Consider the following 20,925-nt stretch of genomic DNA (forward strand, 5'->3'; position numbering starts at 1 on the left):
GCACCATCAGACACGGCACATGGACAGCAGGAGCAGGCTCTCGGTGGGAGCAATGATGGCTCGGGGCCATCAACATCGGAGGGGCAGGCATAGGCCAGAGGGCAGGAGGACCCAGGACTGGAAGTGTCTTCCGTGTGGCAGCGGTTAGGCCATGCTATAGATGCGGAGCGGCAGCGGGCAGAAGAGGCACGGCTCACGATGGTCAGGGCGGAGAACTCCATGCGGAGGGCCCTGAGACAGGCCGAGTGCCTCGAGGCAATTCGCAGGGAGTTGGAGGAGAACATGTCGTCGTCCCTGCGAACCCTCGGGCCATGGAAGAGGACCGCCTCCAGGACATTGAGCAGGAGTTCGATGATGCCCTGGCGCGGGACATCCAAAAGTGAGCCATCGGACCAGCCTGCTGCCCTTGTAAATAGTTTTTAGAGTTAGGTTTCCTTTATGTTTTCCTTTTATTTGTGGTCAATGGACAATGCCACCCAAATTTGTATATAGTTATATTTTTAGGTAGTTAGGTAGGTAGGTTTCATTTGTTTGGTTGGGATCATGGACCCTTTAAATCCTTGGACAATGGATTGTATATAGTTTAATCATGATTTCTTTTTTTGGTTTTTTTTGCATTATGGACATGGAGCAATAGAATTTATTTTTCCCGGACAATAGATTGTAAATAGTTGGACTATGGATTGATTTTTCTCTTTTTTTTTTTTTTTATGAACATGAAGCAATGGATTTTTTTTTTTACATTTCCTTTGGATTTGCGTTGTTGGAGGCTGACTTTGGACTGTTTTTCTTTCAAATTTTTATGGAATGTTTATCATTTTCATTCAATCATCATTTTCACATGCTTTTCATTTCATGTTTCATATTTTGGTATGCTTTCATTTCATTTTTGATTTCATGTACATAATACATTTTCATTTTTTAGTTCCATGTGTGGGATTCGCTCATTGGGTTGATGCATGTGAAAATGTGGGTTTACCCAAGCAATGCCAACCAGTGTATGTGTGTGACGGACATGTGTTGATGTACATAGTTGACTTTTGGTTTGTGTCATGAGATCAGCATTTCACTGCTGGGGGGTGGGGGTGCAAGGGGACATGAGTGGGGGCCTGCTGGCAGGTGCCCTGCACTGTTAGGGGGTGGGGGTGCAGGGGACATGAGTTGGGGCATGCGGATGGATCGCCGGTTTCAGCGGCCCAGGTGCTAGGGGTATTGCGGAAGGCGCTGGTGGCAGTGGGAGAAAAGAAAGAGGATTTTGGGACTTATTCCTTTAGGATGGGCGCAGCATCTGAGGGTACCAGGCTGGGTTTTTCAGAAGACAAGGTGAAAAGATTGGGGCGTTGGAGGTCTGGGAAATACAAGGGGTACGCCAGGAAGTTTGATAAAGGGGAATGTTGAAAAGGTGGAGTAGGACTTTGTGGGCCAACTGTTGTTGTTGAAATATTTTTGACTTGTCAGTGATTTTGTAATTTCTTTTTCAGATGCTGCGCGAAAGAAGGGGGAGTTGGCGCAAGTTTGGATTGTTGGCCATTCAATTGTTAAGTGGGCTGGGAAAGAGGCGGAGAAAAGGGTGTTTGGAAGGCAACTGGGGTGCAGTTACAAGGAAGTGGTGGTGAGATGGCACGGGTTGGGGGGCCTGCGGTGGGATCAGCTGCTTCCTATATTGGCAGGGATGAGGGAACGCTTGGGGTTCCAGAGGTGGTGATTATGCATGCAGGGGAGAATGACCTGGTGAGAGATATGGGGGTGGCTCTGCTAAGGAAAATGAAGAGGGACTTTGTGTGGGTGCGGGAAATGTGGCCTCAAGCAGTGGTGGTATGGACTAAGTTGTTGCCGCGATGAGTGTGGAGGGGAGTGAGAAGTGAGGGAGCAATCGAGCGGGCCAGGAAGGGGATAAACAGAGAAATGGTAAAATGTTGTGCCTCGTGGCAGTGCAGGTCATGGACCATAAGGAAATAACATATGAGGGTCTCCTTATCTTTAGAGAGGATGGGGTACACTTGTCCGTGTATGGGAATAATCACTACCTGGCGGACTTGGGTTCTTGGCTGGGAGACTGGGTAAAAAGTTGGAGGTAGGAAAAAAACAATTGGGGGCGTGGGGCAGAAAGAACTCCTCGGGGGAGGGTTTTTCTGGTGCCGGGGGCATGGCCCCTTTTGATATGGGGGGAGGGAAGCACAATGGGGGAATGACATGGGAAAGGATGGGGTGGCGCTGTTTGCACAAGCAGGTCACCCCGGGGGAACAGGTATTGAGCCTGGAGGGGCATGGCCCCTGGGAGAAAGCGGGACGCCTGGAAAAGGGGCAAGGAGACGGTAGGATCCAAGGGATCATTAGGGAGGAAATGGGTTATTTAATTATTTAATTGTTGGGGGAAAATGAAAATGAAAATGTTTAATTTATTTAATTGGTTGTTAAAATATTTCTTTAGTTTGTTAGGCCATGGAGCCACTTAAGCGTTTGATTGTAAGATTTGGCCTGTCACATTAAAGCAACCTTTTCCACTTTTAAATGAGTCTGCGTTTTTGTGCAGTAAGCCAAAACTCCCTTTTCTGCTCTTCAGAGTCAATAGCTTCATGCCATGTATGCCTATGAGCACTGTTGACCCAGTGCCCCTCCTCTCCCCCGTGATTCTCCTGTAATTTAGAACTTTGGGTTCTCATAACAAGTCCAGTTTAGGACGAGATTATTCATCGTCCTCTGTGATATGCTGTTCCACAGTCTGTCTCCTGACCTACCTCAATTGCCATTGATTGTTGATGTTTTAGTAGTGCAATGTTCTTATCCTTACACACCCGTCTCTGATGTTATGAGGTTGTCTTTGCTTGGTGATCTGAAAAGCTGTGCTTATGCTCAGCCAACAACAATTGGATGGCCTTCTTCCCTAAACCACTGATCTCCTTGAACCCGGAACCCCTTTCACCACCCTCCCTCCTTTTATGCTCTTTCAATCAGATTGATGTATTTGTGCACTTTATAAAACTTCAATAAAATAAAAACTGCAAATGCCAACACAATATTCTTACATACCTCAATAATCACAAATGGATGTCCATAATCTGCACTCAGATGTGTACCGTACTCTTGCCCAGGAACCCTGGTGTAGAATTATTCTCCTGGCATAGTAACTGTTGTTGGCATTTTACATGACATCCCTCATTCCTTTCTTCTATCGCTTGAATAATGTGTTCTTATGTAGTGCTTCATGCTGGATTCCTCAAGTGCAGTAATAGCAGGTGGTATTATTGTGATATGTATGGCACGCAATGGATGATGGGTGTTTTTCTGTGGGTTTTTTACTTGAGCTTGGTGGCATTTGTTTGGTGACTTGATTTGTGAGATGGACTTTTTTTCTACTTGGTGGTATGTGACACCCTAACAGGGAATAAACACATGTAAACCCATTGTTTATGCTGAGCAGAGGTAAATGTATTTTCCTCTTAAGTGTAATAACGCTGTTAATACAGCAATGGCCTATGATAAAGCACTTATGATAAAGCACTGGTTTGCGTTACATTAACAGCAGGACTACCTCTAACATCTAACATCTACTGCTCCTAAGTCAATAGATCTTGAAAATATGTCTTAAAATGCACCATTAGAGGTATATTTGAAAGGAAATGTACATGGATGTAGCGTGCACCCCTACCCCCAAGGTCACTCAATATTCATGTAGATGGTCACTACTTGGCGTTATGCCCAACCCGCGCTCTACACACCACTCCCATAAACATGGTGCTGGCAACGGGCTTTCTGGGGCCACTAAACTGGGAGGCATATTTAAACAGGTTCCGTGTAAGTGCTAGTTTTTGGAAGTTTTGGTGACTTTTGTGGACTTAAAAAACCCAAGAGTGCATCCATTGAAGCTGTGATTTTCCAGTGTTATCTCTGTTAGTTGCAGCAAGCAGACCCAGTCAGCTCGCGCTTGTCCCTGCTCGGTACACAGGCATCGGCTCCCCACAGAGTGGCTAGCGTTGCCTGCCACCTTCCAGCAGGTGATCATTGTTTACAGCACACAGAGGCTGTTTGCCAAGAGCCCGTGAGCCCGCCTCTTTTACTTCCACTCCCACTTCCACCCAGAACGGTGTTCACCGTGACAATTACACACGCTGCGGGTAAAGTTCAAGCTGCCCATAAAGGCTACTGGACACACATTTCGTTTTCCGGGGTATTTTCTGTGAAGATTTGCTTTGGGTTTTTTGTCTGCTTTGCCGGGTGTTTTTCACCAAGCCATGGCTTTTGGGAAGAGCTCAAAGGACCCGTTCTGCACTCCCGTTGGACACCTGATAGGTAAGGAAATCAGATCCAAAAGAAAGCTGGGATGGGCAGGTACGAAAGCTGAAGGAGAGCCATTGAACAGCCAGTGACTGCGAACTGCACAATGACTTGACAGAAAAGGAGGTCTTGTGTTTGTTCCACATTGTTTTTTTTCTCACAGGAATTCTGGGCTATGGGGCAATAGGTGGTTCACGGACCAGATAGGTAATTCTGAAAGATAGGTAGGGCTTGAACAGAGTCAGCGTCTGACGTGATGTGACTGACTGCCTCGCCCCCATCTCTACCGCCCTTTTAGAAGCACCGGTTTTTGCGTGCGATTCGGTTCCCTGTTTGCACATTGTTTGGTTCGCCGGCAGCGCAAGTCGCTTTGTCACTGGTGTTGCTACTGCATGCTAGAAGGCTGCTTTGCATTCACGTGTTACCTGATTTGCACTCATCGCTGCATTTCCGCGTGTTGGCTTGCTTGACGTTTTTATGACGTAATTTTGATTGTACACAAATGTCATGAAAGGAGAATACATAATGTTACATTTACAATATAGAATGAAAATGTACTTAGGCACCCATAAATTACAAACTACACTTAACGTGTTTTAAATCCTAAATTTGTACTTGCGAGAGGTCCAGACAAAGTCAGGTTCGTTGTTGTTGGTTGCAGATACATAGTGTTGTCCTCAAAGCACACTTTCTTATTTGGGACACTAAAGATGGAAAGTCGAGTATCTGCATTAGATGGTCAACTTGCTCACCTGGTCAAATATCAGTATGAATCTGTATGTTCCTGCCTTTTGATAATTGAATACAAAGCATGTAATAGGTGATATTCAATAATCACTGGCGTAACACAAAATGTGGGGGGCCCCCTGCAAGGCCTGCTGACCCCCCCCCCTTGCCACTGGCCTCCAACCCGCTGGGCATGGGCAGCATGGGGCCCCCAGCACCATGGGGGCTGCAGGGGCCCCGTTACGCCAGTGTCAATAAGGAGTGTTATCAGACCAAAGGAGTCGGGCAATCAGAGGTAGTGGTGGGATGTCAGGACTGTGACAAGGCAGAGTAGGACTATGTGTAATGAATATTATGGTGCGCAACCAGAGAATTACCACCTCTCTTACCCACCCCAGTCCTGATTCATGAAGTATAATAAAATGCCATAATTGATCAAATAATTGCATAATCCACTGACCCTTTAATAACAACTAAACTGAAAGTCGCCGTCTTGGCAGCGCAGTCTGGATTATGACAAAGATATGGTCACAACAACCCGGAAGAAAGAGCCTGCATTCATGAGCTACCGTAATGTGCAAGCGGTAGCCCAAGTGGCAGCGCCACCAATGTCAATCAGAGGAGCACCGTTGGGCTCTTCCCAGGAGGGAGGTGGCCATTGTTCTTATTGCTCCCTCAACCTGTTGCCTGGGAGAGGGGGTTTTGATTGGGTATATGCCAGAGGGATAGTGTTCTTGAGCCATTGACTTATGGAAAAGGGAAGGGACGTTGCCTTGAGACATGTGTTTACTCCTCCATAAGCTATGAAGAGCCAAGCCGTACCAGCCCAGTAGGCAAGATTCACAGATTTAATTCGGGGAAAAGATAAAAGGGTCCTAAAATCCTTAAACAGCTCTGGTGGAAGAGACAGAGGGACAATCTCCTGTGAAAGATAACAAGTAGAGACGATCTAGGACGGAAGGATATACCATAAAGGAGGGTGATCTCAAAAGGAGTAATCCCCTGGTCACGAGGCAAATAAAGAAGGGCTCTGTGTTGCCCAATTCCTATGGCTGTGAAAATAATCACTAAGCACATTGGTTCCATTTTGAGAAGCTTAAAGTCATCCTGAAGAAGGGGATCAAAGTGGTCTGAAGAGAGTCCAGAGATCTGCCGGAAAGTCTCTAGGCAGAGCTAGAGACTCAATCCAAGACTGGAGGTGAAAAAGTCCTAAAGCTACCTGGTAATGGTATCGCCCATTGAATTAGCCTTGACACAGGGTGCCCTAATAGTCCAGATTGTGCCCACCAAGCTGTGAGTGTAGAAATAGCCACTACAAGATGAAAATTCACCCAATCAAAATGACTATCTCCAAGGAGCCACACTCAAGTGGAAGAAGGTTATGGCTGCCACAGCAGGACATGAATGATATCCAGAAAAATGTGCAGGAATGGAGATTCTCGTGGAGCCCTGATCAACTAGAGAGATAAGGTCAGAGAGACGTTGTCTTCAAAAGCCTTCCTTTCACACCTAAGGTCCAGACCAATCATTGCCTGCTGTTGCGCATCATGGCATCCCCTGGAGACAGACCCAAGGACCTTGGAAGAAGCAGAGATGGGGCCGTTTTGAAAGAGGGAGGGAAAACCATGTTCTCTGAGCCAAATCCGATCATCCCCACAACTCTGGACTTCAAATTGACCCAGTGAACACATAGAGGAATATTGGTGGCTACAGGATGGTGAAAGCATCAGTTTCCTATTTTTCCAAGTTTCCCACTTTTGTAAATTTGGAGCCAAACAGAGCGAGCTTATGGTATGAGCTGAGGCAAAACCTCCATCTCAGGAGATGTGAAGTGCCTTGTGACTATCTGAAATGCTTCCGGAGTGACTGACATCTCCTGGGCAGAAGTAAAGTTCCTGCTGAGGGCGTCCTCTCTGTCTACTCCGCACACTCAACCATAAAGCTCATTCATTCTTGTCAGTTTACATTGGCCACTGACATTGTATCTGTATCATCAGTCAAGAGCCTGACAACTCATGATTCAATTAGAGAGGAGACGCCCAAGGCAGACCAGTGTATTTCCTCCAGTACCCTACAGGTGGAGGATAAGATGGATTCAAGAGAAGACCAAGGGTCTTTCATATTTGTGATCCCCTAAAATGCACCCCTTTCACAGGTGCTTTCGTCAGTGAAGATGATGGCTGGTATGGGATGACAGAGAGAAATCTTTGTGAGGAGATTTACAAAATCCACCCACCACTGCTTGGCTGACTTCATCTTGTCTGAGAAAGGGACAGCGATCTGAAAGTTCTTTGAGCTGGGAGTCCAATGATGATGGAGATGCCAGATATGTGTGGTGGTGCATGGTGTCCATTAATATGAATAATTCCCTGTTCCTCAGTTTGGGCATACATCACCTGTATTCCTCAAACCGTGAGTGTGCTGTGTAAAAAGCCTAAGAACAAGCCCTGGGGTAAAGGTGCGACCCAGCATAATTCTTAGTGCCTGCTCTAGCTCATACAAATGCTTTAACAGCATACATGAAAGGGCATCCCTTTAACTTCATATCAGTGAGACAAGCTTGTGTATAATAGGCAGTGACTGCTCCTCTCCCTTTAGGGGTTTATGTTTATTCATGTGCATGGGGTGATCTATGAAAGATTATTGAATGGCCATCTGACTGCATTTTCTCGCAGTTTTTTTTTAAGGAAAACTGTTCCCTAGTACCTCCCATCAGGCCATCCCCCCACCCCTCCTTTCAGCCAGATAAGTGAGGTATCATCTAATTTCATTCATGCACCTCCCTCGAGGTAGCTTCGAACTTATTTTCTATTTTTATTGTTTTATTTTTGTTCAGCTCTAGCCTACCCACAGGGTCTCACTGAACCTTACAAGGTTTAAAGGTTAAAGAGGTAGGAGGTGAGACAGAAGTGACACACCTTTTCAAGATAGGTAGAATAGGATAAACAGGTGATGGCAAGGGAGGTGGTGAAGCTGCATGAAGTGTGGGGAAAGAGGGATGTTTGAGGCTTTTTCAGAAAATGGTGATTGAAGGTGTGGTGCAGGTGTGAAGTGTTAAGGTGTTCCAGGCTCTGGGTGCCCACTGGGTGAATTCTTGTTTTTGTGTGCATGTTAGTTTGCAGAATCGAATGCTGCCTCAAGAATTTTAAATAGCCCATGAATTTAAAATTATTCATAACGATTGACGCAGGGTTTTTCAGGAATATTTTTCATATTCTTTTCTAAATTAGAATCTGATCGCCCAATGCAATGAAAGCTATATTGGTCTAACGCAGGAACTGCCGTATCCAGATCTTTCAATTTTACCAAAGATGTTCTTGGCAGTTCATATTGATCCTTCTAAAATACATTAAAGCTAACTGCATCTGGTGTGCGGCTATGTATGTCACCATGTGTCATGCCCAGGGCTCTTCTCTAGGAAGTTTGTTTCACATAGCCCAACCATTTTAAATTAATTCATACCCCTTACCAAGGTAAAAGCACACAAAACAATGTCAACAGTTGTTGCCCTGTACAAAGTAGCCATGGACCACACCACATATGCATCATATATATGAAAAAGCCCAGTGCCTTCTTATGCACACTCTTTTCTGGATTTCAAAATGGCTAGATAACTTTAGATGGACACAAAGTGAAGTTCCAAATATGCAGGTTACATTGATTCCTCAATAGTTTAATCATTTGGAATCCAGTAGTTTCTCTTAGTCTGGCCAAATACCGCAGGCTTAGTTTTGTTATTGTTAGGTTTCGATTTCATATAAATTCACATGAACATGCAATTTATGATTTGTTTGTTATTTAGTTGTGTTATCGTTAGGTTTTGATTTCATATGTGGGTGAAATGTAGCCCGAGAATGTCAGAAATAAAGAGATCAGAGTGATTTGTGAAATCCCATTGAAGTTTAAGGCCAGTACAGAAATGGTGATGTCAGACATGAGGCCTTTTGAACCAAAAACTGGCCTAAATCTCAAAGGAAAGAACGTAGGCTTGAATTCCAAAAGTGTGAAGATATGCACAATGCATTTCAACATGGAACAGAAAGACTAAATCCATGGAGAGCTGCACTTTTACTTAAAGAGACAGACAGCAGCATGTACAATATCTTTATGCAACATAAGACTGGGATCCCAAAATCGTAATTGAAACCAAGCTTCTTGCATTTACAAGAAATAATAGTACTCCCTTTTTCATCATCCAAATGCTAGTATGCTTAGAGAAGTGCTCACTAGACTTTCAGAGTTTGAACATGGTTTTCTTATATAACTGCCCTATACATATGGACAATCCAGAAGTGATATTGATGTATTTTGCAACTGTGAAATTAAAGAAGTATGTTACACATGGATATGCCCAGGTGCCGTGTAAAATGTAATGTAAAATGCATTGTGTGTGAGTTTAAAAGCCATTTATGCCGAATTTTACAAGCAGCCGGTCCTTTCTCGTAAAGATGAAACTAAACCTCCAAGACCTTTCCTCTTCTTATCCTGGAAATGGAGGTCTGGTTGTCAACCATCAATCAGAGCAATTGCTTAAAAATATAGAAAGAAATACACTGCCTAGATTTAAACCACTGTGGACACAAGATAAGGCCATGGCTGTTCTTTCAGCAGAAGTGAACTTGAGGTCACAAGGTCACAATTCCCATAAAATGTCCATTAGTGTTGCAGCCTGGGTCACTACAAGACCAAGAAGGGAGGGGCGAACAAAAACATGAGGGAGGCCTATGGTTATTCATATGCAACTTAAGATAACAAAGGAAAAGTCTGGAGTTGAGTTAAAAGACAAATACTTATTATTGCATAAAAAGGGTAGGTATAAGCCACAACAGTCATTCCAGACTTTTATTAAACGTGACAGTAACCCACTTTGAACCATGCTAAAACGTTTTGTGTGTGAAAAGCATGACTAAAATGATTAATGACAATTTGATTTGGGCCTTCCCTCGATTCCGAGAGATTTGAAAGTTGGTTTGAGGGTGAAGGAAATAATTAACATGGGAACAATGAAGTGGCATCATTTTCACTGATACAGCTCCTGAATAAATGAAGAAAAAATGTATCTCTGTTTAGAAAGGGTGTGCAGACTTCAGATTAGCATTATCTGATTTGCCTTTAAATGTAGTTCTAAATGTATATTCATTCATGTAAATATTTGAACAATTATACTACTTGCCATGTTGGTAGATTTTGTTAGCTAAACAGGCCAAGCCCACATGTCAGTTTGGGATGACAAAACTTTCTCCTCCCACAGATTTCCTAACTCACACCCCTCAACACCTTGGCCTATTAGCATACAGGTGGGACATAGGTAGAGAAAACCAACCAATCCCTTTTGCGGGAATCATGACAAGTTAGTGATGTCATTTGCCCTATTAGTAGACCAGATTGCATCAGAACTGGGCTTTTTCCATTTATTCCGGGAGGTAACCTGCTACTTAACTCTTATGAGAAACATCCAAGCAGAGAGGCTCCAAATCTTGCATTAGAGACAGGGACCAGGAGACATAGAAGCTGACTGGGACCCCTTGGAGGAGCCAGAGGGGGTTATCCTGGACTGACCCGCTTGATGTCCCAGAGGTGCCCTGCTGTTTCCCTGATGCTCATTACAAGGCCTCTCCTGTAAGCAAAACTATTCCCAAAGACATAGATTGTGTAGGTACTGCATTTTCAAGCATTGTTTTAGTTATTTGCCCCTAGCAAAATATCCTGTTTGTCTGTACAGATCCTTAGCATAGTTAAAGAAAGTAAATCAATTAATTCCCCTATAGAAAAGACGGGATGTGTTTTGTTGGCATTCGAAACTAACAAGCTCTAGCCAGTGCGTTTTGAGCAGGTATAGACATAAAGATTTGCCAAAAGAATGAATCCCAAAACCCTGTTTCCACGTGAGTGTGAAGGGTGCAAAACGAAATTACCCCTTTGTTCCCATTGTGCTCTGACCAAAGCCCCAAAGCCCTGCCTGTTCTTTTTAGGTGTGGCAAAACACATTTTCCCATTGCTTTTCTTTCCCTCATAATGCATCTGTGGTGATAAGGAGAAAAAAATGATTTTGCCCCTTGAATCCTTTTTTTAAAAGAGTGCATTTTATCAGAATCCCAAAAACGATTTTCCCATTGTGTTCCCACTGTCTGCCACTGGCCTTCAATTCAGAGTGGTCAAGTCTAATTGATGTTTGGAGGGTGGGGGTTGTTGGCAGAAAAGGTATTATAACCAAATCAGCAATCACTGTGTGTCTTGAATTGTTCTTTTTCTGTATTGGTGGGTGATTTGACAACAAAGCTGTCTGAAATTGTGACATCATATCTCAATATTATCTCTGTGTTGGTGCCATTACAAAAGTCATTGTTGTTCTTGTGTTGCCACTGCATTGGTGGCTGATGTTAGTCTATTTGTCAAATTTGGTTTTAATAAATTCTAAATCTATATTCTCACTACACACCGGCCTAGTTCCTAGTCCATTGTGGCACTGGGTATTTGTTGGAGTTAGGTGTGAGATGGGTTGGATGCCTTACCAAACTGAACCTGAGTCAAAATCATAGTGATTTATTGTGCGCCACATTAATTGGAGGGGGACTCCCTGAGCAGAGTGCGACCGTGTAATAAACCTTGACACATATAAATTCACATGAGCATGCAATTTATGATTTGTTGGTTAAGGTAATGGGGCAGTTTCGGCCAAAAAAGGACACAGTCGTTAGCAAAAATGGAAGTAGTTATTGACTATGACTGCAATGCTTGAATATTTTGTTAATTTCCTATTGGGATTTGGTCTAAAAAGAACATTGTCGCCAGTGAACATGTACATATCTAGTGCCACTCTAGCCTTTCTCATTTAAGGAGTTGCAGTAGTAACTCTTATGGCATGTTGTAATTTTAGAAATCTCCCTCTTTTCTAGAATTGAGTGTCAGTGGACACGAACTCACTGAAATACAGCATGCCGCATTCATGAAGATCTACACATATATTTTTAAAGGAAATGCTGTCTTCAGTTCCTCCCTCATTTTGAGGGTGGAAAAGAGTGTGAACAGTTGTGGATCATACTGTACCATTCAATTTTAATAATGGAGATAGGATATTTTGACAATTCTTTTGAAATTCTTTTGGAAATGGGGAAAGAAGTTGGGTATTGCAGATTGTTCACCCCACAAGGAATTTCTTTTCCTGCATTGAAGTGAACATCCTGCGCTTCTCTTAACTAAATATAAATGTTAAATGTTCCAATGGCTTTTTTACATTGTGTACCCTGCATCTTGGGTTGAGGTAAATATTGGAGGTGATTTTATGAAGAACTTCACATAATCTTCATGCCATATTTCCACAATGAGGAATCTCTAGGAATTCCCCAGACCCCATACTCGTGCAGGTGTAAATTAGGCCTTTTTAGGAAATGTTGCCTGTTCCTATATTACTTCCAACCTCCTATTGCGGGACCTGGGAGGTTCTAAACATGCCACATATTAACGCATGTTTGAAGGCACATTCCTTTTTTATTGAAGCAGCTATGACTCCTTCCACAAGCTCTTAACCTTGGACCAAGTGTGCCAATACAAGTGCAAAAACAATGCTCAGTATCCCCTGAGGGATACACCATTAGATGAATTATCTCCCATGCACATTTAAATTTCCCATGACAAATGCGGCCTTAAAGTCCTCAAAACTGGGAAAGCATGCTATTAACCTACCTCAAAAAGTGTTAAATCATCTGAGCAATTATTTCGCACCCTAAACTAAGCAGCCTGTATATATAAATGTTTAACACAACTGTTGGAATTTGAGCTCTGGCAACATAATGTTTATTGTGCCACTGTGGAAACTGGCATCATGCAATATTTCTAATATTTCTATTCTGCTGATTGCATCATGAGCCTTTAAGACATGTAGCGTGGGAGCAATCGCCAGCATATGTCCATCATGCACAATAGCTGACCCAACAGCACAGGAATATTTGAGCAGCAGCACTGCCTTATTGCGCATCCCTGCCCTATTTGAGCCGCACCTGTGACAGGCAGGCGTACTAGAGCAGCTCATTGGCATGTTTGAGTAGCTCCTTGGCGTACTTCAGCAGCATTGCAGTTTACTTGAAGGGAACACTGATGGCGGTTGTACCATTGCAACCTGATAGGAAAACCCAAAGATACTGCCTGATGGGGCCATACTTATACTTGCTGTTGGGGTCATTCCAAAACTGGCTGATGGGTTCCTTTCCTATATTGACTGGTGGATGCTTTGGCAATATTCCCTGACGGGCAGGAAAGCATAGGTTTGTCGTACATGTAATGCCTTTTTAGGGTGGTGGCCTTTTTCATAATGAAAGTGAATATGGTAAATGTGCGTAATTATGCATTATCTACATAGTTATTTGGGGGTTACATGACTGCTGCTGAATCAGAACCCCAAGACAAATGTTTTGCCAAACTGTTTACAGAGATTGTTTTTGTTGTTTGCAAAATATGTATGTATGCACTAGCCATTGTGACTAGTTTTTCTAAGACAGAACGATGGAATGTGCAGGTATGAACTAAGATTTCGATTTATTTAAGAGTGGCAATAGGTTTACCTATGAAATATGCATTGTGAGATATATGTGTGGATGATATGTAGTGTTTATTTTGACAGCAAACAAATAAGTACACACTCGGTTTTTGTATATATTTTATGTTATCTGGATTTGTAGAGCGCACGTTGGCCGAGGCATCTTGGTGTCAGAAAAAGATGTACCAGGATTTGAGACTGAGTGGAGAAAAAGAAGCCTTAGAACAGATAGGTTTTCAACGCATGTCGGAAAACCAGGTCGTTACTTGTGGCGCGAATAGTGAGTGGAATGGAGTTCCACAGTTTGGAGGCTGCCACGGAGAATGAACAGCCACCTACCCGCTCATAGTGATGACAGGGGACCAAGGGGAGAGCAAAGTTTTGTGAGCAAAGTGCACGAGGCGGTACATTTGGACAGAATCATTCCTGTAAGTATTCCGCTCCTGTACCATAGAAGGCATGATGGACTATAGTGAGTGACTTGAATTGCACTTGCTGTAAGACCGGAAGCCAGTGAAGCAACGGAGGACCAGTGAAATATGGGAACCATAAGGAGTGCTTTTGCAAATCTGGGCAGCATGGTTCTGTAGGAGTTGTGAGCGGTGACGTAGATATAAGGGATGTGCAAGAAAAACAGAGATGCAGTAGTCTAGACGACTAAGGACCAGGGAGGCCGTTGCCACTGGCCTAAACTGGGCAGGAAGGGACGGTAGTACTTTGCAGAAGATTCTAAGTTGAAAGAAACCGGCTTTACAAATGGCACTAACCTTAGCACTAGAGATAAGGAGGAGGAGAACTTAAAGACCAGATGCTTTACCTCACGCACAGGAGTAGGGCAGGGACGACCCAAGTCTGTAGGCCGGAAAGCCAAGGACCAGGCTGGAGCCGAAGGGAAGGACACCAAGTTGGGACCATGAGTGGGTACACCATTAAGACCACTGTCTTGTCCCCATTAAGCTTCAGCAAGTTGTCGCCCACCCACTCACCCACCCACAGCCCACCCACAGCTAACAGGCAACTCCTAAACTGAGATGCTGTGTCCGACTGGGTGGTGTCCAGCCGGACAATGATTTAAGTATCATCAGTATAGGAATAGCACCTAAAGCCATGGGAGCAGACGAGCAATACAAGAAGCTGACTATAGATGTTAAAGAGACCTGGGGACAAGGCGATCTTTGAAGGACCCCGTAGAGTAAAGCGGTGGCAGCAGAGAGAAAAGAAGGAAGGGCCTGTGTCTGGCGACGGTCCGTCAGGAAAGAGACGCACCAGGTAAGGACTTGACCTGAAAGGCCAGCAAGGGCGAGGTGGTCGAGCAGCACAAATTGGTCAACCATGTCGAAAAGGCCGCTGACAGATCTGATATAATCAGTGCACCCCTGCCCCTTGTCGGCCAGCAGGGACAGGTTGTCATGTACCTCGACCAGCACACTCTCCATGCCTTGACCAGGATGAACGCCAGATTGGAATGGATTGAGGAAGGAAGAGTGTTCAAGAAAAGAATTAAGGAGGAGAAAAACCACAGAGTCCAGCTGCCTCATAAAAAACAGTAAGAGCGAGTTAGGGTTTAAATTGGCAGGGGCAGAGGGGTCAAGGGATGTTCTTTTCAAGAGTGGGATAACTATGGACTGCTTATGTTCTGAGGGAATAGAGCCTGAGCGGCAGGAGTCATTGACTGCATCCATAATCCAATTGGAAATATGCAGTAGGATTTCCTTTATAATTCTGAGGGGGATTACGTCGGAGGGAGAGGCAAATTTAAGTCGGCCAATCACCCCATCAACACCTTGATTAGAGAAGGTGGGGAAGGTAGACCATTTAGGTTCAGACACAGGTATAGGAGTCATAATATCACTTCTGTCTGAGCGAGTGGTAGATAATTGTATTTGATCACGTATATTATTAACTTTTGTGATGAAGTAATTGGCCAGATCGTGACAAAGAGTCTGGGAGGGGGTACCATAAGTGCAGTTTCTGGACATGATGATAGGGATTGTACTACTGAGAAAAGCTCATTGGATCGATTGAGGGCATTTTCCACCCTCTGGGTGTAAAATGTGCATTTAGCCACATGAACCCCTTGCAGGTAAGATTTAGAGGCCAGGGAGAAGCCTATTTCGTCACAGGCGGAGCATGTTAGGCACCATTTCCGTTCAGCTTGACGTTTCAAGCACCACAGGGCCTTCAGATCATCCGTAAACCAGGGATGGGAAGGGTGGCCTGCAACTTTGAGTAGTGTGAGTCGAACTAATGTGTTGGTTACAGAGGTGAATACTTTTGTCAGGATAGAGAAGTCAATGGAACCTCAAGATAGGCACTGATCCTGAATGCTGGACACAATGGCTTCATTAGACATGTTATGCCAACTGCGTCACAGCTGGTATTTGCATTCTGGGTGAACGTGGGAGGTGCAAACCTACACAGAAAAACTCACGACCATATGATCAGACCATAGGATGGGAAAAGGCGCAAAAGTGGAGACCAAGGAATCTCTAGCAATCACTAGATCAAGTGTGTTGCCATGTGAATGTGTGGATGAGGTGACCAATTGACCGAGGCCAAGGTCAGTCATGGCTTCAAATAACTGATTAATAGAGACATTGGGAGGGGCATTCAAATGAAGATTGAAGTCACCAACAATCATAACGCGTGGGTATTTCATTTGTAGATCTGCGGCAAGTTCTAAGAACTAGTCGGAGAAGGGATGTCTGTTCCTGGCGGACGGTATACCACCAGGATATGGAGGCTATAGGAAGCTGAAGTAGGGATTTTCAATTTTAAAAAATCCTTTTTAATGGAATGGGTTACTGGTAGAAAGGTGGCAAGTAGGGTATCTTTAAAATTAACAGCACATCAATAACTCTACCAGGTGAGCTGAAGCCCTGTCCAGCCTAAGAATGTTATACGAGTCGGGAAGAAGCTGAACCACTGCTGGACCCGAGGAATCACTCAGTCAGGTTTCGGTAATGCATAATACATCAGGGGTTAGATCAACAAGGAGATCATACCAGAGAGCGAGCATTTAATAGAAGCCCCCTCAAAGTATCAATAGTAGCTTCCTGTAGTGGGACTACCGGGTGATCAAGAATCTGTAGTGCCGTGGTGGAAGGTGCAAGCGCTAACAAATCTTGTCTCGTCCAGATTATGCGGGAAGAAGAATCAGCAGTTTTGGTTTGTGGCCCAGACTGTGCACCGATGAGCACAGACAGGCTTGACTTAGGCGTCACTTCAGCACGCTGAGTGCGTGCCCTCTGCACCTGTCTACTGTGGTCCCGTGGTTCAGTGGCAATAAAAAGGCACATTGTATTGCCGAGGGTGTTCCTGGCCAGCTGCAGGTAGGCAGCTAAGAGAGACTGAGTTCCTAGGTGAGTGTGAGTCTGCGGAAAGACACTCGTTTTAATTAATACTGCAGCGTGTAAAATTGAGGCCCTGTACCCTCCGCCCTAACAGCGTACACGGAAACAAAGCGAGAATTAAAACAACGAATTACAAAATAATAATAGTGGTGCATAAGGCGTCCAGTCAACTGCCACAGCTCGGTCTGGGAACCAAGAGCCTAAAAGGAAATTATAAAAGTAAATAACGTGAGTGCGGAGTAATAAGGAGTTCAAATCAGGGGCACGCAGCCTACTTGAAACATCCACTGAGCAGTAGTGAGGCAGGAAGATAAGCCCCGAAATGGGCATTCCCGGCCAGCTGTGTGTACACAGCAAAGAGAGACTGCGTTCCTAAGTGAGCGCGAGTCTGAGGAAAAACACTGTTGTTAGCTAGCGCTGCCACTTGTAATATTGAGGCCAGGCACCCCCCACCCCAGCATTTTACATCTGTGGTGAATACAGAAAAAGTTGAAGAAGGCATATTTCAAAGATCTAGTGCCAACATAGACTGTACATCTGTCGGACACCCAGCAAAATTCAATGACGGATTCTTAAGTTGTTAGTCAATGTCCATGGAGTTGCAAGTGAATGATCTCTTGTTCTTTGGACAGACACAGCCGGACCAGGGTGTCCTAAATTGAGCCCCTATTATGTGACTGTCACAGGCCACGTGTTAGAACACTGGGATCTGGGACTGTTAATTATATTAAATATTTGCATGATTGAAGTATGTATACATTTCAACGCTCTAGAAGTTGCATTGTTTTGTTCAATTGAAAAGTGTAGACTGTGGTTTATGTGCAAAAATATGTGTTTTAAAAATGTGTAGGTTTAAGAAGTTGTAATAAACTAATGAAGCCTCGTTATGAGCATGCCGGTCCGGTAACAATGGTGCTGGTAAGCTACCGGCACCGTTGTTACCGGGCCAGCATACTCTGAGTTCTGTGTGCAGGTGCCTTTCCTCCCGCCAGGTCTGACCTGGCGGGCAGAAAGGCACCCGCTTGCAGACCTTGACTCTGATACACCGGCACTGTTGCACGCAGTGCTGGTGCATCCGTCCTCCCCATTCCCATTGAGTCCTATGAGACACAAATGGGAATGCAGAGTACTTTTGTCCGGCGCCTGGCTATGGGGAATTACCGGGACTGCTGGGGCTGTAATGCCCCAGTAATTCCCCATTGCCAGGCGCTAGAAAAAAGACGAATGCGGCGGCAGCCGTGACTTTTTACCGGCACGGCTACCGCCAGGATCGTAATGAAGCCCATTGTCTTCATATCTCAGATCACCACTTGTTGTGGAATGAAGGAAGTTGAGTCATATGGAAACTGTGATCTTTACAAATGTGGAAGAAAGGAATTGGGTTACTAGCACGGGAGAATATGGCTTGGAAATATTTGACGAGAACCAGAGAAATGCAGGTTACCCTAAGCAAACTTTGTTTCCAGTAATTTTTATGGTCATTGCGGTTGGGAGTCATAAGCTAATGCTGCCTAATAGGGTAAGGGGCATGCCTATGCTGCATGGACTGTCTAATGGTGGGGGGGGTTCTCATCCCCTAGTAGAAATCATTCCTATAGTTCCTAATGTAGGTCAGAGGGGGAGTGGTCCTTATGCTTTCTGATGGCTTTAATAAGTATACTGCCTAATGAGGGTAGTTTAGTTACTGGCTGATGACAATCATTCTGCTAGGACCATATGGGGGCATTGGTGTGATCATCTCTTAAACTGAATGATGGACGCAAAACGTATACTGTCTAATTCAGAAACTCCTGCTCATACTGGCTGTCTGCGACATTCCAATTCTGTCCAGTGGAAGCAGTGTCATGGGAGTTCTCTCACCGACACTGCCCGGAGGAGGTGTTACATCTGTTTCAGGTATGCTGCCTGTAGGGAGTTACTGAAATTCTACCTGGCCGTGGGCGAAGGGGACTTTAGAAAAAGTGGACGCTACACCAGTGTGTGTTATTATGTTACCTCGCAAATTAATACTTTTTTGATATTTGGACAATCAGAAAGGGCAGGCTACATGGAATTTGAGGGGGAATAGTTTATATGAATCTTATATCCCTTACACTTACTTCGTCTGTTTTTGTGTTCAGTCCATCAACGGGAATGTCATTTTGCTGCTGTATTTCTGAAAGGCTCAGTCCATGCAGCACTCTGGACCTGGTAAAAAAAAAAATCTTCTTTGTTCATGATCCAGCGTCATGTAGCAGGACGAAAAACGGAGACTGCCACCAGAATCTACACACCTCAGTGAGGCACATTCCAAATGATCATCCCGGAGCGCCCACTTATCACTCTCCCAGCATTCAACTCCCCGGCAGAGCTGTGACGTGGCGTGAGCATCACAGCACCAGCATCCAAGCATCCGAGCATTTGCCAGATTACGTTCAAGCAGCGGAAGATCTTCCCAGTTCTTTGATGATCTGACTCCCTTCTCTTATTCTGGGGGTGCAAGCATAGTAATGGTAGACTAGTTACCATCACAATCAATCTCTGTGTGGCTTGTGCCTGGCGTCTTTTGTGAATTTGCATGTGGGCATTTGATAGGAATCAATATAAGACTTCATGTGCCAGCGTTTCAGGAAGCGTATTCACAACATGTTTTATCTGAAGAAACCTGCTGTTTGGTAGTAATATTGCACTGTAGTTGACAGCCTTTTTTTATAGATTGAATAACGATGGGAGGACATAGTTCTTTACCTGTATTTTCATTCAAAAATATGCTTAAAACAATATTGCGAGAAATGTATTTATTTATTTATTTATGTTTGTAATGCGCACTACAGCCCAAAGGCATCGAGGCACTGTTGCAGAAAATGGGCCTCATTAGGAGGCTGGCGGCCACGGAATGAATGCTGCCGGTATGGTACCGGCACCGTTCATCCTGGGCCGCCACATTACGGGTTTCCTCGTGGGTGGCGGAATGCACGTCTGGTTCAGACGTGCATACCACCACCCACGAGCAAGGCAGGATGCTAACAATGGACCCGTCATTAACAGGTCTGTTGTAGGCATCCACCCCATTCCCATTGAGACCTATGGGGGCTCAAATGGGAATGGTGATGTACCGGGTCCTGAGAATGGGAAATACCGAGCCTGCTAAAGTCAGCATGGCCCGGTAATTCCCTATTTTTGGGACCTGGACCTGGTACCCGGTTTGGGGGTAGCCATGCTGGTGAGAATGGCATGGCTACCTCCAAACTCCTAATGAGGCCCAATGTCTTAGTTACAGGTAGCAGGCTTTGCTCATGGTTACAGGGAGCGAGGCCTACCAAAGAGCAGTAATCGTACATAGGTGAATGTGTTATAATAAACTATACTTTTTGAAGAGCGAGTTATAGGCATGAGTAATGTAGCTCGAGTACAGAGACAACAGTGTCTAAGTTATAGGAAGACGGCTTACAGTGTATTGGTTACACAAAGAAGGCTTAGCTCATGGTTACAGGGAGCGAAGGCATAACAAGGCGCAAAGATAGGTACAGGTACAAAGTTACCAGCATAGGTCAAATTATGTCAAAACAGAGCCAGAGTGGCCAATTTATACAAATATTAGTGTTTTGACAGCATTCTTGACGGCTGTGTGTGAGTCAATGCATCTTAAATGCGGGGGGAGGGAGATCCAGTTGAAGCTGCGATGACCGAGAAGCTTGAACCTCCAGCACGGGTTAATGCTTAACAAGTACCAGAACTGGTTCAACAATTGTTATTTGCTTATGAGTAATCCCTGCCAATATGTGCCCATATCTAGAGTGTTAGTTCTTTTCCCCCTTTTAAATAAATAGTCCAACATCCTTCACAAAGTTCCAACATAGAACATATTCCGATTTTGAAATGGTACCATGGTTCAGATCCCATTGATTAACACCAGAGTCCTGATTCCTAAAGATGTGCACTGGAGCGGTCCAGATGTGTACCTGTCACCGTATGCTTGATTCACAAAGCCCCTAATTGAAACACAGCTGGTGATGCCAGGAGAATCGTTGGGACGCCCGTCAGCATATCTTTCTGAAG

General features: G+C 44.5%; 1 protein-coding gene across 2 annotated transcripts in view; it reads left to right on the forward strand.

Annotated features, from left to right (window-relative positions):
* The first annotated feature begins 4,081 nt into the window (after positions 1–4,081).
* Positions 4,082–20,925, forward strand: part of TOM1L1 (target of myb1 like 1 membrane trafficking protein) — a 1,067,055-nt gene continuing 1,050,211 nt past the window's right edge. For both annotated transcript variants that reach the window (XM_069654924.1, XM_069654925.1), the window contains exon 1: positions 4,082–4,290. In XM_069654924.1, coding sequence (XP_069511025.1) covers positions 4,233–4,290 — 58 coding nt within the window. In that variant the 5' untranslated portion in view covers positions 4,082–4,232. The remainder of the gene's footprint in view (positions 4,291–20,925) is intronic.

The sequence above is a fragment of the Ambystoma mexicanum genome, chromosome 3q (assembly GCF_040938575.1).
Source record: "Ambystoma mexicanum isolate Mex_15411 chromosome 3q, UKY_AmexF1_1, whole genome shotgun sequence".
Taxonomy (NCBI): domain Eukaryota; kingdom Metazoa; phylum Chordata; class Amphibia; order Caudata; family Ambystomatidae; genus Ambystoma; species Ambystoma mexicanum.